This window comes from Morone saxatilis, unplaced genomic scaffold (assembly GCF_004916995.1).
Source record: "Morone saxatilis isolate NCDOM2014 unplaced genomic scaffold, NCSU_SB_2.0 Contig5, whole genome shotgun sequence".
NCBI lineage: Eukaryota > Metazoa > Chordata > Actinopteri > Moronidae > Morone > Morone saxatilis.
The window spans coordinates 14,599,050-14,618,631 of NW_023340095.1; the positions used below are offsets into that span (position 1 = coordinate 14,599,050).

Here is a 19,582-nt window from a genome sequence, read left to right on the forward strand (position 1 = left end):
GTGTGTGTGTGTGTTTGTCCAGAGAGAGGCCACAATGTGGAGGACCACAGTGACATCACCCACATATCCAGCAGTGCAGGGCAGATAAAACAGGCTGGCTCCCAGCTGGAACCCTCCAGGGACTCGAAAAAGGAAGTGGCTGTTTCCTGCTGATCTGTGTGTGTGAACCCTGTCATAACAAAGCCACCTCTCGCTGCCCACTGTCCACTCCGGAATCAAAACTCCTGAACACTAGAGAGTTTTGTGGATATTCTGTCAGAGTAATGCTGACCTCCTCTAAAGTTCAACGCAAACGGAAGAAGTTTAATTTTACTGAAGGCACACAAAGCCAAGAGCGCCATTAACCCTAGAGAGGTTTGTAAAAATGTTAAGAGCGCTGCTTCCTGGAGAAAAAATTTGAATTAGTTTTCAAAGATTTTTGTTTGAGGGCCTTTGGGTACTGCCCTACAGTTATACATGTGGGTGAGCTACAAAGATAGGCCTGGAATTTAAATAAGCCTAATGCTTCACAGTTTAGATGGTGAGTTTACATTACAACGGACAGATTGGACTCATAGTAGTAGTTGATAGACCTTTTCACAGCAGACCCATTTTTCACCTTGTCAAATGCAAAACACAGGGTAAACAAACATTAAAACATTTGACACGCAGACAGTTCACAAGTGTCCCAGTAAGTCATACCAGTGAGCCAGCACGGTCAATACAGGGTCATTCTTATGTTCCTCAGTTCTAGGTTAAAGGGTTAGGGAACATAGGACCCAGGGAACATAGCTCCTGTCAATACCAGGAACCAGGAACTATGACAAAAAAAGGTCTATTGCATGAATTTCTTCCAGTAATTAGGGCTTTTTCATGCAACTACATGGATTTAAGTCTCTATGACCTAGAGCTGACACCAGGTCATCCTGCCCCTCTTAAAATGGTACAAACCAAATACAACAGGGGCCACATCCTCTTCCTTTTACTTAGTATTTTGGGATGGTTTATTTATCCCAGGAGAAAAAAAAAGACCCATTTTCCTGAGGGGTACCGCTTCCTTTTCTTTGTAGTGGGGCCACCAGGCGCAGAGTAAGTATATGCTGCAAAAAGGACACAGGCAAAAGTATGAACACAAACACACACATGCCACGCACTCTGTGTTCCTCAGCGTCACGCAGCTCTTTTGGATCTGTGGTGAGGTTTGCTGCAGTGGGTTTAGTTTATCATTAATAGATGCTGCTAACCAAGCAGTGCCTTTCCACAGCCTCTGCTGCAGCACCAGCAGAGAGGGTCTGAAGCGGTGCCAAGCCTCAGGGGGCCTGCAGTCACCTTCTTACCCCTGCCAACTGTGTTTTGGCTTCAGTATACACAACACAAAGTAATCTCATAAAAAATTCTTGCTTGCTTAAGCAATTACAAAACTGATGAAATTGTATATTCAAAATGACCTCTGGTAAATAAAATAAAGTTGCCTTGACTTTAAGTTTTTACTTTTTAAGGGAAGTGAATGACAAATTACTGTACAGCCACAGGAGAGAATTAAAGACACACACACACACACACACACACACACACACATACATACATACACACACAGGGCACCTTTTCAGAGGTAAAAGGTACCTACAACATTGTATGAATGCTGTTACTGCCACCTACAGGCACAGGATGATACTACACTCACAGTTTTTATAGCATTTATTCTATAAAAGTAAGTAGGCCTACTCATTTCTATGTTCATGATAAACAATATATCATTAAATGTAAGCAAAAAACAAACAAGAAATGGTCTGATTATGGATTATTTATGCAAAGTGACATTGAAATTTATCACTGCAGTGACAGTCCTTTCTTCAGTGACTGCACGGCCATTGTGTGATATAACACTCTATAGAAACAGAAGGCAACATTTTCGTCCCTGCACTCAGATTGACTATTGGTATAATGCAGCCATTGTTAGTCACATGTGTGTCATTTCCAGCAGCTGAGTGAGAAAACAATCATTCCCAAACACTAGACTCGCCATACAGGAAGAAGAGGTGACTGTATAAAAACTGGACTGTATGGGAAGAGAGAGTTACAAGAAGCAGTATAGTATAGAAGAAGTATTTTCACAGCTCTAAAAACTCACTCAGATCACAAACAGAGGCAGAACTGCTTCCACCCAAGGCCAACACATGCTTAGTGATAACACTGTGATACATAGAGTGATGACTGAATGTGTAACTAGTTTTTGTTGATACGTATTTAGTACAAGGAAGGAAACCAAAACAGGTATCATGTTTTACACTCAGTAAAAAAATGTTACCTCGATGACAAGCTGTCATCACTTATTGTGCTGTGTGATTTGGTCCGAGCAACCCCTCGGCAGGTCAGTGGCCAGGGCCCAGGTGTGAAGGATATTTTGGAGGGAGTGCTGTCATCATGGTCAGGCTCTAACATGCAGCATGGAAGCGGAGAGCTGAGAGATCCTGAAACAAGCCCACACTGGCCTGACGTGAGGCCATTGCAAGGCAGAACAGCTACTCTATGTTAGTCAAGCGCAGGTCTAACATTGCTTTGTAAGGCTGTAAGTAAACTGCTCACTTACAGCTTTTTTTCTCTCAAGTCTGTGTGGTAATGAAACATTTCCTGCAGTTGGAAATGTTAAACATAATAAATTCAACATAATTTATGTTTGAAAGCAAACACAAGACTGTGTTAATTAAGTAACTAATTTACAAGTGAAGCATTATTATTGATTCACAGCATGCTGCTGCTTGCTAATAAGTTCATGCATCACGCTGTGCATTACACAGGAAATGCAATATGGTTTACTTACTGAAATATAAGAATATTAAGAGCCACTGATACATTATGCTTAATCCATATACCTGTAATTGTAGGCTTCTGTTGACATAAATTACCCAAAGGGCTGTTAATAATAAAGTTATCTTTTTTGTCATTAACAGCTACATTATAGATTACACTTTAAGTATGGCTTATTAATAAAACACTGGCACAATCAGAAGTTAATCATTAATCCAGGGGCATTGCTTTCTGTTTAGAGCAGCTAATGGATAAGTTTTACTCAAACATCCCACAATGAAAGCGAGTTGTACTAAGGAGATTAAATTGCAGCTCCCTCGCATTCAGCATGCCGGCAGTTGCCACACAGACGTATGACACTGTATGCACATACAGTGGAGGGTGTAGAGGGTGTAGAGGGTGTCAGGTGAGGGAAGAATGGGAAAATAGAAGGAAGTTATTGTCGTATAACAGAGGGCATTCTGGGAGGGAGGTTTACGCACACATTCTTCGATGTAGTGAGAGGGGAAATTAATCTTTATAGCCTCTTAACTGCCCAACAGCGTGAGACAGGGTTTAATGTGAAAGTGGAACAAAGACAAACAGGATGAGACATTAGAAGAGCACAATACAACAGATGTACACAGGCAGTTAAGGTAGGGGGAAATGTAGAGGTAATGCAATCTCCAATCAGAAATACATATTAATTTAAGACAATCCACACATTTTTTCTGGTTTGGTAGCGACTTCAAGACGCTGTGTGGCAGGGGGATGGGGTGGAGATAATGGGAGGGTTGGGGGACCTTTAAGGATCAGCTAATCTCAGTTGGCTCTTTGTTTGTAATCAGTGGAAATCCTCTTGAGCCTGGTTCAATGAGTGCTCCTGACAATCAAGGGAAACCGAGGATGGAGGAGGAGATGAACGCATGTCCGTGCACCTGCACCACTAAAGTGGAAGTGGATTTAACCATAATATTGTACCACGCAGCTCCCGGGTGAGGACACAAACAGCCACAAGAAGCTGTCATTCACAATAGCGACTGCACACAGGGCAAATAACTTACTTGCATTGTGCAAATAAAGGAAAATGCCAATTTTACATATAACTTTTGAACAAAGTGGTCTGACTTAATTTGGTGGATTAGCAAAAAACAGACATTTCTATGTGCTAATTTTATTCATGAACTATATCTTCCAGATATATCAAAATTTTAATAAAAAACTACATGCGCAAATTTTTTCCATAGCTCCAATTGGATATCACTAAAATACCTGATATGACAACTGAGATATACACAAACATGCTAAAAAGACAACTCGTTGAGTCATTTGCATGTATAGTTTGATTTTTAGTTAATATGCATATATTGTAATGCACAGTGGCATAAATTAAGTCATTATTATGAAAATTATAAATGTGCTTTATCGGCCATCTAGTTATTTCTGACTGCCTCGCACACATGGAATTGAATTGGATTTAAAATGGTTTGGAAAATCCAGGAGTGGCACAATGCCTTCTTCCTGTTGCACTGCCTTAGCTAACCAAGCTAAACCCCCACCCTTCCTGACAAAGGAAACACGTGTTATAGGATACATCTCTGTTTTGGAATAGCTTGACTGGGACAGTCAATATTGAACTATGTATTTTGTCTCACGGCCTGTTTTGTGTCTTGGATAGGCCACTTTTTTACATGAGGAACAGCAGAGCCCCTACTAATGCAGTAACACACAAAGTGCAGCAGAAGTCTCTCATGAGAAAGAAATCTCATTAATTGCTGCCGATCCTGTCTCTGTTGCTGGCATTTTGTGAGATTTAACCTGCCTCGCACATCAGGTTAATGCCACAATGAGCAGTGTGGCTGCTATAGCAACTAAGATGGATTTGGATGGATTTGACATTTTTGAGACTCAAGTGAGTCACTTGACAAAGGCACTAGTCAAGAAACGGAAAAATGGATAATAGCTGCAAAATGAAATCAAGTGAAAACCCGTCAAGTCCGAAACAGTCCAAGACTTTTGTTCGAGTCGTGTAAGAGCTGAGAGTGAAATATTTAGGAGACAATGTTGAGGGAAATTAAAAAAGCACTTTGTACAAAAAGTGATAGTACAGACAGTTTTGTCATATTTAAAAAAAAAAAACACAAACTCAGAAGGGTGTAGCAGATACAACACACTTATCCGTGAGTGGGGGATGGTGTCGTTAAAAGACTGAGTGGAGACACTCAAAGGAGATTAAGTCAAGTCAGGGATACTGAGCTGTTTATCTGCACAGCGGTGGGCACAGTGAAGTGCAGGGGTTGTGATACTGCATGTTCATAACGCTCAAAAGCATGCAGGGTGTCTGCTTTTGGGCACATCATAACGTGTGGCCGAATGTCAACAGCACACTGTCCAGGGTCCAGGATCACTTTGTTCCCCTCCATCACGAACGAGTGCGATTAAGAGGCATTCAGGCACGCTGCTGCTCTTCCATAAACACCACACAGCTAACTTTATTTATCCAACCCGGCAAGGGATACTGCTGCTGCACAGTGCAGAACAATCCTGCCTCCTAATGTTAAGTTCCTGAAAAACAAACAGGGAGCAAACAAAAACAAAGCCTCAAGGAGAGCTCTGTCTCTATGTATGCACAGGCTTTGACAGAAAAACCAAACACCGATTACCAGGGTCGCATGATTTCCTACTGCCTAAGACTTTCATTTATGTCTTCAAGCTATTGTACGGTTTTCCTCCCTCTCATTTTTCTGAATGTCAGCTAATATAACAGCAGACGAAGGAATTTTTATAAATGAAAGGCCCCAAATCTCATTGAATTTGTCACTTTAAACAGGACTCATTTGTTTATTGTGGGCAGAGAATGCACAATGGGCTTATTTCAGCATTCAAAAAAAAAAAAAAGAGCTCAGTGTTTCATGTAAATTTTTCTTGAATGGGCAACCACAGCAACTCAGGATTCCTTTTACATCGCACAGCTTGTCTAAACTTTGTATTGTAAGTGCTTAGCATTGCACATAATGTCTCCACCAGTGGTACTTCCATTTTATAACACTTTATACTTCTAATTTACTATATTTCCAAAGAAAACTTTAGATTCCGACATTTATTTGACATTAGTGGATCCAAAAGTTTTTGGTTCAGTTCCACCATAGACAGATTTTCCCTCTAAACGTCTAGACGTCATATTATCTAATATTTTGCAGAGATTAGAAAAAAAGTCTAAAAATAAAAGCAGATTTGTGTAGCAGAAGTTACCTTACACATTACCATCTCTTGAACTCCCAGATTTACCTTGTGACCAACTACAGTAGATGGTACACGACCTCTAGCTGGGGAAGCAATGGACTGACCCACCTAATTAAAGTAGTTAAAAGTAGCTCCACCTCGATCCATTACAACAGTAAGATACAAGGTATGCATTAATGCATCAGTGACAACAATCAAACAATGTTATATGATAATGTACAATAATAATGTCACAAGCGCAGCAAAATAACTACTTTTATTGTTTTTTTAAATACACAGCTGATAATACTGTTGTGTTACTTAGATTAGGTTTTGAATGCAGGACTTTTACTTTCTTTACATTTTTATACTGTTTGTTTTCCTTTTTAAGTAAAGGATCTCTAGTAGCTCTTTCACCACTGATTTCCACTAGAAATGTAATTAATTTTCACCACCTCAGAAGTCTGTCTACTCTGTCAGTCCAAGGACCAAGTTTACAGAGGAATCCAAAGGTGAGTTGTAAACCCTGCCCCAAAACCTAATATAGTTCTTGGCCCGCCTCCTGTAGGTTGTGCCCCTCCCCCCTCCTCCCCTCTCCGGCCTACAGTGTGTCAGAGAGAGGAATGCCAGCTATGCAGCCGGCCTGGTGAAAAGTCATTATACTTTATCCCCTCTGGCTGTGGCAGGTCCCATCCACATATTGCACAGCGCAAAAAAAGCCATAAGAATGAGCGCTGAGAACTGCAGAGATTTTAGACTCTGTTTAATTAAGCAAACAGCATGCACTGTGGGAAAGAGGACAACATCGTAGGGAAAGGCTAACTTCACATTGAGGACCCTCTGACTTCTATTTACCCACATAATGATGCATTTACCCGCCTCTGCTTGGGTGCCTTGGGTGGATTCAAATAAGTGCCCTAAACTTTCAGGGAAATCCCCGATGAATGATAACAACGTCAGTAGTAACCTTCACTTTCATCTCTGCAGTCTGATAGCAGTCAGAAAACAGCACAGAGCAGGATGTAAGTAGTTCCCCAAACACTTCACAGCAGCCCTCCATGCTCAACACAGAACAAATAAATACTTCACAATCATTTCCACTCCAGTGACAAACATGTCTAATATTTTGCTTTTCCTCTACCTCAAGTGTAGTGTAGTTAAAGTGTAAATGTTAAAACTAGGCAGTATTCTGTATTCACAGATTCTTTATAGGTTTTAGCTCTAAAGCTCAGTACAGGAAACTAGCTTTTGTAGTGGCTAATTGTGTGCTAATCCATCCCTCTGTGTTAGACCACATCCGACAGCCCTTGATCCTGGTGTGATCTGCGTAGCGGGTGTGAATGGGAGGTCAGTGACCACAACCAGGCAATGTCAGAGCGGCCAGAGGGAAAGATCAAAGCAGATTAACCTACTGAGAATGGATTGTTCGCTTGACACGAAATCCCAGGAGAGTGAGTAACACAGAGGAGTGAGTGATGTAAAACAAACAGGTGCAAAAAGAAAACAAATAGCCAATAATGTTTTCTTATAATTAGCCATATTGTAATATAGCTGTAATGTTGATATTCTGGATGACTGGATTTCTGTTATAAAACTGTTCATGAAAGGGTAGCTTTCGGTATTTTTCTTTCCTGGACTTTATTGTTCCAGGATTTTGTGACTAATGGGGACAACAAGTTTTGATTTTGGTCCAGTACTGAGTGAGCGTGCTGCAGCAGACAGTCCCAAAACGGGTACTGTGTTTCTTAGTATGAATCACTTACATTACCATTTACAAAGCTAGGGCTGTCTACAAACACTGGATTTTTTTTCAGGACACATACAGACCAGGGCATGTTCACTGAATTTGAAAAAGCATATTGGATTAGAATCGCATCACTGCTTACCCCACCTTTAAGGGAGAAAGGAGGACACACACACAAGTCACGTATTCAAAGTCTACATGCTATAGTACCATATGCTAATGTACAGTGGTGCTTTGAGCTAAATCCTAACATTAGCATGCAAACATCAGCATTAATGTCAGCTCACAATGACATTGCTAACATGCTGATGTTCAGCAGGTATAATGTGTATGTACTGTATATGTAATGCGCATGCTAACATTTGCAGGTACTTAAGGGTATTGGACAAATATAAAGTTTGACCTAATGTGCAACACAAAAAGTTAAGGGCTCACCAAAGTTATTACTATGCATCCTGAGGTGGACATGAATGTCTGCACCAAATTTAATGGCAATCAATCCAATAGGTGTTGCAACATTTCACTAGAAAACCACAAATGTCAACCTCATGGTGGTTTCAGGGATCACCAAAGTCTTTAGGATTCATCCAATGGGGGCCATTTAGCCAGCATTGCTAAAAATAACACACATTTCTAAGACCTTGCATTTATCAGGGTTATCGAAGTTCAAAAGGTTCAAAGTACTGGAGTGTAGCACACATCAAAGAATTAAACCAACTCCACAATTGTTATGTAAACCCCCACACAGATTGAGGGCAGACCCTGTAATTGGCAGTGATTCAAAAATGGAAAAAATGCCATCCATTGGGTGGAAAACAATAATGACAAGGTTAAGAGTGTACCCTCCAATCTCTTCTGTCATGGTAACAGCCATGTTCCCACAATTACAAGTTAATGGTCAGTTGCAGTGAAAGATGGGCGGGAAACATTACTTTTATAGGACAAATCAAGGAGGCTCGGAGAGTAAATACACCTCACAAAAAACATACACGAGTACTTAAAAGGAAATGTGCCAGCCATTAGTCTGGTCTTCCTAGACATTTCTCCATCAGCCAATATGGATGTGTTGTTCAGTCTCCAGTCAGGAGTGTTGTAGTGCTTTTCAGGGCTTAATCCGATGAGCTTAATCTGTAGGCCGGTGCACGTGTGCATAGCAATGATTTTGCCTTTGGAGTGTTAGGCTTGACCAGTTTCACCCGTTGGCTAATACTCTGGCTGGCCTCTCACACAACTAATGAATCAGTTGTGACATGCACAAGCAGTTTCCACCTACACTTGATATATTTCTCTCATTCACTTGCTCATGTGTGGGCTTGGCCATGTAAAGACCTGTTTGTAATGGCGCCATTCATATGACTGTTAGAAGCAGCTTGGGACTAATGGAGACTCTGCCTCGTTAGCCTGCACTCCCTCGCAAGTCTCTGATGGGGGGGAGGCCATTAAAAACATGGCAAGAAGTAGTACCAATAAACTGCATCTAGATTTCAAAGGTTGTTCTCAAAATAAGATGTCTGTTGGACAGAATGTTTAGGTTATGCATTTGATATAACCTGGTCAACCAAAGCAAGACTAACAGGGCTTTCACACATAAGGTTTAAGCTCGGCATTGCACAGAGTAAACCTATTACTTCCAATGGAGAGAGCGGCTGCACTCTTGCTGCGTGAACCGTAACAACACACACTGCTCTGGTTTTCCACTAGGTTTAACAGCCCAAAGTTCAACCAAAGGGAATTTTCACCACAAATGCGCTGACCACCCAAAACATCTCAAGCATGGCAGAAAATATGTAAAAAAAACTGGTTATGAGGTTAGAAAATTAACATTGTTTAACAATTGTTTACATATTCCACATTCATTCTAATGTAGAGTTATAGTTAGCTGCTTTATAGCACAGCAACATCTGAAAACATTAACGCAACACAATATTCACATAGTCTATTCCGTCATGACATAATCCTCAAAAAAACGCTTATGTATAATGTTTATCATGTTCACCCTCTTAGTTTAGCGTGTTGCTACGTGCTATCATTTGCTAACATAGAACAAAACACAAAGTGGTGTGGCTGACGGTACAGTCGGTTAGTTTTGAGGGTATTGCACAAGCTGAAATTTTGACCTGATGATGATGTTGGTTTAAATCTTAAGAGATAACCAAAGTCATTACAATTCATCATGAGGAAAACAACAATGTCTGTACCAAACTTCATGGCAATCCCTCCAATAGTGGTTGAGATATTTCAGTCTGAATCAGATTGGTGGACCAACTGACAGACTGCCGGTGCCATTCACAGTGCCACGGTGCAGGCACGGCTAAAAACTAGAGCACATCAAGATAAAGACTCTTTCTCAACTGGATTTTACATTCAGCATAAAGATATCCAACATCAGATCTTTTGTGCAACACTGCAATCTCTCTTTCCTTCATTCAAATCTGGTGCCTTACTAGATCATCAACGATGATGCCAGAGTTGTTATCAGTTTACAGAGGAAGGCCAACTAGATTAACAACATTATAATCACAGAGGAAAAACAATTGTGATTCAGTACATCCCCTACAGCTGCACTAAGGTGTGAGCCCTGCTGATTCAAAAATAGCAACCTTAATGGCCTCGAGGATGGAGGCAAAGCAGTACTCCATTTGATTGCTAAGCTGTCGTGGCTCCATTGCTGCTGGATGTATACTTCACCAGCAAGTTGTTAGAAGAAGTTTGATTCAGATTGATGTGCTTTAAATGTATGAAGGAGGGATTTAGAATAGGCTTCCATAACAGTGACCACCCAGCAGCTCATTTATTCGACACTATTTCACATTTGGATGGATAAGACAGCATAAAAACTAAACAAACTGTCAGAGACGCAGTGGTAGCATTCCAGCCTTCAAAACACACTTCACCTCAGCAACGAGCCGTGACTGTTCAAAAAAAGAAACTGCAGGGTAGAAACACCCTCATCATTGGCGTATGAATTATGTATACTGGATTCCTGTAGGTTCAGAGGAATATATATGTTCTAAGGACTTGAGTGTTGAACAAGTCCCAGAGTGCAATGCACTTGCTAACAGGAAAACACCCACTGGGCCGGCTCTTCGGCAGGCTGCCTCTCTGTTATGGTAACCCTCCTCTGTGCTTCAAAACAGCTCTGCTCTATCAGGCAGAACACTCAGACAGAGTGGGCGGTTTAACAGTGAGCCCTGCCTAAAACTTCTGGTCAGACCAAATACAGCCACAGGAAACCTGCTCTATCGAGGAAAAGACAGGCCTCTGCTCTCCCACAAGAAGATGAAGGACAGGAAGTCACGGGCACTTCCTGTTGGGCAGGCAGGATGGAAAGATTTTGGAGACTTAGCTCATGGTGGCAATGAGCTTTCTTCTGTTATGAGGAAAAAAAAATCCAATTTACAATAACTCATCTATACAGCCACACAAGCACAGCTGCATCTGTGTGGTGGAAATGCCAATATAAAATTAGACAATTACATAACAACCATGAAACTGGCACATATGGATTCCCAAAATCAATGGATTGCAGATTACATAGTACACTGATTTCTGATGAGAAAAAGTGGCTAAATTCTTCCACATTTCCAACATTGAACCAGGGAATTGTTAAATAATCCCGTGATGTGGCCACAAACCAAATCTTGGGATTTTGTATTGGCTAGAAAGTCATATTTAACACTTATTTTGACATGTGGTTAAAACACAGTCTGGCACAATGAGTTTGGGTTTGTAAAAACAGAGGTTGACTATCAGCTGTCCCAAAGAGATAAGCCAAGTACAATTCATGTCCATGATATTTAATCAGTTTTCATTGGAACAAATTCCTGTCTGTCTGGCCATTGGATCATTTGAGTTGGCTGCTAGTGCAGTATTTAGTGATGTGTGGACTAACCAGGGTCGGTCAGGACTGGATGAAGGAAATCCTTTCAGTTTTTTTAAAGTGCTCCATATTATCTCGACCTTGCTCAGTTAAGGAATTCTCTCAAGCTTCCCACTCACACTGCAAGAGCCCTGAGTGGCAGATCTGGTTTAGATTATAACCACAACTGCCAAAGGCCATGCCCAGACCCGTGCAGACAACTTTTATAGCGAGTTTGATTGGTGTGTTTCATTTCTCACTATTCCTTTAATGCCTTCGCCTCATAAGCCATGCATCACTGCTTATATATGGGTTTTGTGAAGTTTAAATGTTTCCATTCCAGTCATTGTAACTTGCTTTCACACATTCAGAGCATTAACTTGAAAACATTTAGAGTCAATGGTGCTATTACTAAACTATATAACAGCTCACAGGTAGGAAAGCAGTAGACCTTGTTTGCTCTTCCTTCTCGTGTCATGTGTCTTTAGATGCCAAGAGGGGAATGTATCTAAATTCCCCTATCCACCTGTCAGCTGTTATGTAATTTATCTGTCAGCACTGTATAACACAATATAATTCAACAGCACCACAAACTCTAGCCTCCAAAATGACCGTTGAATCAACACCTCTCAAACTGTTACAACAAAAACTAAACATAAACTGCATGAAAGATTTATTGCAGGACTGTTATATTAAACTGCATTACTTTTAGCTGCACTTAACAAACTGGCAACTGAGTGTATATGGATTACTATTTATATATTAACTCTATAAGGGCTGCTGGTCATTATATATCATCATCATGACTTTATTATTTAATGTTCTGAACGGTGAGACAGCACAGGGCTCCACGGTTAACACATATTACACACAATGTGTTGGAAAGTTTAATATGTTTTATGAAATGTTGTACCAAATGGTATCAAAGTTTTGGGCTCGTCTAAGCCACAGCACAGGAGAGAGAGTCTCCTAATGGGTGCACTGGTTACTAGAGCAGCCTCATGTATTATTGACCCATTCAGAGAACTCATCCGTTCTCCCATCTCCACCCCCCTGGGTTTGTTCTTGTAGAGTACCATTTACCATCACAGTAACAAAGGCAGCTTATGAACCCTTTTAGTCAGATACCATCAGGCCTTATAGTGACAGACAAACAGAGAGATAGACAGAGGAGTACAGGGGGAGGTCAAGCTGCTTAGGCCTCACACAACACTGACAGCCCTGTAATCTTCTGACTGACTCGGTCCTGCAGCGTATGTGACAGCCACCAGCGAGTGCTCCAAGCAAAGAAGTTGCTTTTTTTTACTTGCAATCCGGTAAATAACATACTTTAACACACACACACACACGCCCAATCTCGGCTCTAAAAGGTGAATCTGGACGTAGATTTCCACCTTGTACAGCTAAGCACATATTTTGGTGAGCGTTATGAATAACAAATCTGGCTTCACAACATGACATGACATGACTTTGCGAACAATCAAAGAAGGACATGTTCTGTCGGAAAAAATTCCCTGACACACGTACTGCAAAATACACACCCACTTGAGGTATTCCTGTGATACACACATCTTGGTGAGTAAATTTACAAACCTTGCAAGTGGAGGTGTGCATGTAGGGCCGATTAGATTAAAAGGGCTGACGAAAGTAGAGAGTTTTGTCTTTTATCACATGGAACTGAAGGAGAGGCCACAGTTTGTGTAGCGACCTCACCAAATGCATCTTCTGTGCATTGCAGCAGCAGCTCATTACTAGAAATGTTTGACTTAAGCAAACACAGGCTGTAAAATATAACCTGTTACATGATGCAGGAAGAAGTGGCACAAGTAAGAAGATATTGTAAGAGACGAGAGATGGGGCAATTATATGCATCAAGGGACGATGAGTCTGCTTGCTGATGCGGATGCAGAATAGAATCAGCTGAAACAGGAAATGCTGTCCACCTGCCAAACTAATTAAGAAGCATCTAAATTTCCCATCGGCCATTTTGACTGGCACAAAGACCGGCAAGAGATGCAGAGAAGCTTGTCAGAGCAATTTAGCTTGCAGATGGGACTTTGTCCACGATGTTTAATGCCTGACAACGAGGCTAAGCAGCAACATGTGTGCTCTGTTGATGGTTGTCAATATCTTAATGTTCTTTTTAGCAGCACACATGTAAAACATCCACTTTTCCCTTCTGGCTGCACAGTGAGTCAGTTGTGTGTGTATAGGCCATGGGCGGCTAATGGCATCACTCCTCCATAATGACACCCATCTGGTGTACAGCTCCCTCGGGTCAGGCACACAACAGGAACACTGAGGATCTGAGTATATCACTATTAGGTGGCAGGCAGTTAGAACTATTGATTACAATTACACAACTGCCCCCCCAGCTGTGCCATACACTGTATACACTCACTAAACATTTCGAACTGCCATTGATTTGTTATATACACATCTGCCGATACATTAATGACATTTACATGCTGTTCTGCGCTGCAGACGGTTATACAAAACTCTTCACACACTCCACAGTTCCTGTTGTAATTCCACATGAAGCCAAGTTGGAAAGGCAGTGTCCTGTGTTGTATCGAAGTGCATCACCAGCACCACAAATTCAAAGCTGATGACAGCCATCATGGACCTAATAGTGTCCTCAGCATGCCTAAAGTGTGAAGAAACAGAGGGATGGCTCAGCTGAGGGCTCTGGCCTATTACAAGTCTCTCTGCTCTCCATTCCAACAATAAACAAAGAGGCTCTGGCCAGTGTGTGGCTTCACGAAAATGCACACAAATTGTTGAGAGAGCAGCACAGTGCACTTGACTCTAAAACAAGAGTTGAGAAATTGCTGTGCGACCATTAGGTATGTGTGTATTTACTACGCTGTATGTTATATCCTAAATGAAGCAATGTGTTTCTGTGCATTCAAAAGGAGAGACAAATTTGTGTTTCAAGCTGAAACAACAATCAGAATGGGAAGAGCTACAATCCCCTCTTTATGTCTCTGGAACAGATCCCTCTATTCCTGCTGTGGTATTTACATGTTTCATGGAGGAATTCATTATAAGCTGCGTGGACAGCCGTCTTGTGTACGGTCACATTCTTGTCCCACTGAGAAGCTTCAGCAAACACTTGAACTCAAAAACACAGCCATACGTTCACTTGGTGCCCACCTTAGGCATCAAGTGACCGTATGGCTATAAGGTTATTAGTTCCACGGAGGATTACTGATTGCGGATTACTGAACGCCGCTTCCGGGGAACAGACTCAAGGCCCCATGGACCAGAACCTCTGTATGAAGTGACTGTTAACATTTCTCCTTGGAAAGTCAATCAAGCAACTATGAAGAGACGGAAAGTGACACAAAAAACCCATAAAAATCCACAAAATGACAACAAAAACACACAAAACAACTTCAGAAATCAAAAAAATGTCACGAAAAGACACACAACTACAAAAAGGCCCCGACGACTAGAGAAAGACACAAAGCCAGTCTGGGTGTCTAGCTCCTACGTAGAAAGGGTGGGCAATGCTTTACATGTTTATGTCCAGAGGCCAGAGTCAGTCCATGGCTTTAGGTTATTTGGAGTAACAAATAGCTGTTTATTATTGATATTATTTCATATTAAAATATTTAAAGTTGTTTATTTGATGTTCATTTATTACACTTAATTAGTGTAACTATTGCCAAGAACCTGGGCTTTAAATGTGAATCTTAACACACTTTTACTCCTTTTACAAATGTGCCCCCCCTTTTTTAAAAATGTGCCCCAGTCCGACCGCCCATTCAATCGTTTCTAAACCCGCCCCTGCACATATCTGCCCAAAAAGTTTAACAACAAATGAACTGGATGCCTGCTGATACTAATACAAAAACAAAAGTCCCACGCAGAGATCCTTCAAGTTAGTTCATTCCTCTTAAAACATGTTGATTTCCCAACATGCATACTTGTATCCATTTCTGCTCTCCTCCCTCAGGCGTCTCTGGCAGTGCACCAGAGTGAGAATGAATAAATAATACGAAGGTGTGGTTGGATGTCTGGGATCCTGACTCAGGATTCCATTTCCCTGACAGAGAGCCTGGACGGTGTCCGTTTCTGTTACCTAGCAACTTCTTCCAGGAAAGCTGGAACAATCAGACGGAGCGCCCAACGCACTAGATCACAACAAAAGGGCCGACTCCTTTTTCCTCCTGAGTTCTGTGGAAAACTGATACCGAGGAGGTATACTGCAGGTCCTCGTCGCCCAGATGTTCCACGGTGGACGGTCAAATTCAGCATTATGTCACTGTCACTGGACACTTTATATGTGTCTGAGGCATGAAATTGAAGCCACATGCTTTCCCTTGTAAGGAGGTATTGTGTCATCTCAGTGCATCCCTATGAAACCGATGCCCTCATTGACACCAAGTACAAGACACCTTAATCAGGCACTGATTCTTTACAGACTCTTTAGGAAACGAGACACTCAGAAGAAATGGAACAAACCAGACTGAAAGTGAGGTTGTTCAAGAACATTCTCACAAAGCTCACAAAGTGAAGTTAATGTGCCATCAAACGAAAAAGAGCCCATCTAAAAATTGACATAATCTCTTCATTCCTCCCTTTATTTCTCTGTCACACAAACATAACCTCTCTCTTCCCTCTCTCACATTTGTAGTTCAGAGTCACTCACTCCATACTTTCCCACCCTGAAAGCCCACATGTGCTCTCACCCGGCTGATCCAAAGTCAGCTGAAGATGAATGATTTTAAAAACTTTGCGGCAAATTTATCAGCGCTCACAGGGACATTAAATGTGAGCCAGGGGTCCTCAAACTGTTTCATGTCAAGGGCCCCCACAATAGATGCACATTAGACCATCAATCTGAGAGGATTTGGTCTTGAGGTATCGCCTCCAAGTACATATATTTTTTATTTTTTATTTTTAGGTTTAAGGATAATGCAGTCTTCATAGTATTACAATCAATAAAACACTTTCTGCTCTTGCTGTTCCAACTTCCAATAAAATGTGATAAAAGTTATAATATTCTCTTCCTTATTTAGTTGGAGACCCCATACAACCCACTCAAGGATCCCCTGTTGGTCCCTGGACCCCAATTTTAAAACCACTGCTTTCTATATTGTGCTATTATGCAAACTCGCCCTCCCTTTATCCATCACTATGTCACAGACACACGCCTTCTTTCATTCACACTAGATCACTCTCTCCCACTGTCTTTCCCACATCTGTAGGTCAGGGTCACGCATTCATAACATGACATGTAGTTTTTGTTTTTTTTTCCACCCAGAAAGAAAACTAAAACAGCCACAATGACACTGCCCGAGGTGGTATTAAGGAGGAAGAGGAGCAGTAGGAGGAGGAGGAGGAGGAGGAGAAAGGAGTTTAGGTGTGTACTTACAACCAGCACGGACGTCCTCACTACCTCAGAGACACTTTGCCTGAGTTCAGCCGCCGTGCCAGGTTTACCCAGACCCCGCGTAAATCTCCGGGTCTCCGGGTGCGCTGGTGTATTCATCGTTGAGCCCCACTTTGCATCAAAGACCGTTCAAATCCACTGTTGGATATATCTGCGAAGTTTTAGAGGAAAATCATCACCGGTTTCTCCGTTGCTCCGATCCCCGCTAGTGCGCACCACGAGTCTGAAGCTGGGTCATGCTGTGGTGTGGCTTGGCTGATTCATTCCCAACCTCTCGATCTCATACTTTTATTATCGCTTTTAAAAGTCAACGTGCGTTGCGTTACTGTGGCGCTCTGCCTTCTTCCTTCGGATTTATTGTTGTCATAATAAAGTATCCTCCTGAGAAGTGTCTCATTGGCCGTCCAGCAGCAGACAGGAGGTGTATAATCTGGTTGCCTCTCCGGCGCACTCCTCCCCTTACCGGCTTAAAGGCCTGCCCACCGCAGGCTGCTGCTGCTGCTGTGAGCTGCTGGGCCTGGACTTTGGACTGCAAGCGTATACAATGGATGGCTGAATCAATATTTTCCTATTACTACAAAAGCACAACTGTGGAAAACTTGTGTTACTACATTTGTCCCTGGTGGCATCCGAATAAACACATGGTTTTTAACTGAGACTAGAGCACACTTACAAAGATAGAAGTGGGTTAATATAGAGCATAAACTAGTTCACTGACATTGTTCTATTACAAGAGATCAGATTAGATTTATGACTAAGACTTTTTTGCTTTTAATTACAACAACTTTAATTAGTTTTTATCTCATTTTAAGTGGGTTCTTTGGTGAGAAGAGGTACTTTTGAAGAGACAGGACGGAGAAGGGTCAGCTTTTTTTTCTCCACACACTCTTTAGAAGATCTTTAGAGGCAGCAGATTGGTTCAGTGAGAGGATGTGGAGCCTAAAACACACTATTCAAATGTTTTGCTGTTGTTTCATACACATATTTTTTTCAATATTTCAAAAATAGATGTTGAATATGACTTTCAGACTTTGTCTTAAATGAGGCTGAGGTCTGTATACACACAAGCAGTGCTGGATACACATTTTGCTAAGTCTGTATATTAGTGTAGAGCTGTATTACTCTACACTAACATACATTACACTGCGGTTATGGCTTCACTGAACCAAACATCTTGATCAATGATGCCATCTGTAGGTCACAGCTGTAAATACACTGAAGTACTGTCCCAGTAAATGTACACATTCACTCCTGCCTCTCCAGCTTAAACAAAAACACAAGTAACACAAATCTGAGTTTGAATACGTTTTCTTTTTTATTGCTTTCATTTCCAAAGAGCTCTCTGTTGTCTGGAAAAACGCTGCAATTCAAAGCAGAACTGAGTTTTTTCCGTTTCATTTACTTCACTGCAAAACCCTGTCAAATGCATATTCCCATTCATTGAGACCCATAAAAAGATCTGGTATCTGTATACAGGAGGCAGCCTAGTTCAGTGAGGGAAACGGCGCTTGGAACTGAAAGTTTCTATTTTGTTTCACACATAATTCTTTAAAGCTTTCAATTACACTCACTTTCATAATTCAATGATTATGAACATGTCTCACATTTTCTCATACAGCGGAAGGGGAACTTCAGTTAATTAAAAAAAAAAAAAGCAAAATAGTCTGAGACGTATTCATACAACAAAGATAATAGCAAATAGAATATTTACTTTACTGGAAATGGCATTAATCTGTGATGGCGGCTACCCCTGGCCACATTGTGATCAATGCCAGGCTTATGTCAATAATACAACAAAATAATTTCATATTTTCATCACCTTTTTTTTTTTTTTTAACAAGAACACATTGTGCTGGTCCAGGTGTGAACAGAGCATTGACCGTTAAAGGGTGGCCTGTTTTACATGATTTAAAATTTCATGGTATGCAGTATAGGAGACACTCCTCATCCCCAGTGTAACAAAATAGCATTAAAAAGTCCAGGTCATTGATATAAACCAGTTTGGCACTGAAGTTGCAGGACATTTTCAAAGCAGCAGTTTTCAATAAAATGAAAAAGTAGACAAAAACGTTATGACAATGCAGTGATAGTTTAACCATCTAAGAAAGAATGCTGGGTATCTATATCAACATGTTCCTGCTGTAGAAACAACCAATGACAAAATGTAAAACCAGAAAGATAGGAAGTGGTTCAGACCATTAGAAAACAGTATAAAATGACATCCTTAAAAAGAGGTTTCAGAGTTGAGAGTAAAAATGCCAAAAAATGCAGTCTCTGATGCAGTCTAAACCAGCGGACATGTCACCATTAAAGCATTAAAAAGCACCAAATGTGCATGGACACATGTACAAATGTCCCAGATATGTGTAGAAAAGAAAAGCAGAAAGTCCAGGGGGACAGGAAGGGCAGGTGAGTCAACTCAATGAGGATGGGACTCTTTGTTGTTCAGCACACGAGCGCCACTGGAAGGCACCGTGGCACTGCGGATGACCTCCATCCACCTGCGGGCAGAGACAGGATCTTTTTAATCAATCCTCTGACATCCAGGACTCAACAAAACTGCAAATATATTATAGTGAATGTGCACACA

At 41.3% G+C, this 19,582-nt stretch overlaps 2 protein-coding genes across 7 annotated transcripts in view; both read right to left on the reverse strand.

Moving 5' to 3' along the window:
- The window catches only part of LOC118338846 (dedicator of cytokinesis protein 9-like), an 80,065-nt gene extending 62,663 nt beyond the window's left edge, over window positions 1-17,402 (reverse strand). For 4 of the 6 annotated variants that reach the window (XM_035676261.1, XM_035676255.1, XM_035676254.1 and 1 more), the window contains exon 1: window positions 16,975-17,401. In XM_035676261.1, the coding sequence (XP_035532154.1) occupies window positions 16,975-17,091 (117 nt within the window). In that variant the 5' untranslated portion in view covers window positions 17,092-17,401. Of the gene's footprint in view, window positions 1-16,974 lie in introns of all 6 variants that reach the window. The other 2 variants (XM_035676252.1, XM_035676251.1) reach the window with 1 other exon arrangement.
- An 884-nt stretch (window positions 17,403-18,286) lies between these two features.
- The window catches only part of LOC118339390 (FERM, ARHGEF and pleckstrin domain-containing protein 1-like), a 52,139-nt gene continuing 50,843 nt past the window's right edge, over window positions 18,287-19,582 (reverse strand). The window contains exon 27 of the mRNA XM_035676996.1: window positions 18,287-19,493. Coding sequence (XP_035532889.1) covers window positions 19,412-19,493 — 82 coding nt within the window. The 3' untranslated portion in view covers window positions 18,287-19,411. The remainder of the gene's footprint in view (window positions 19,494-19,582) is intronic.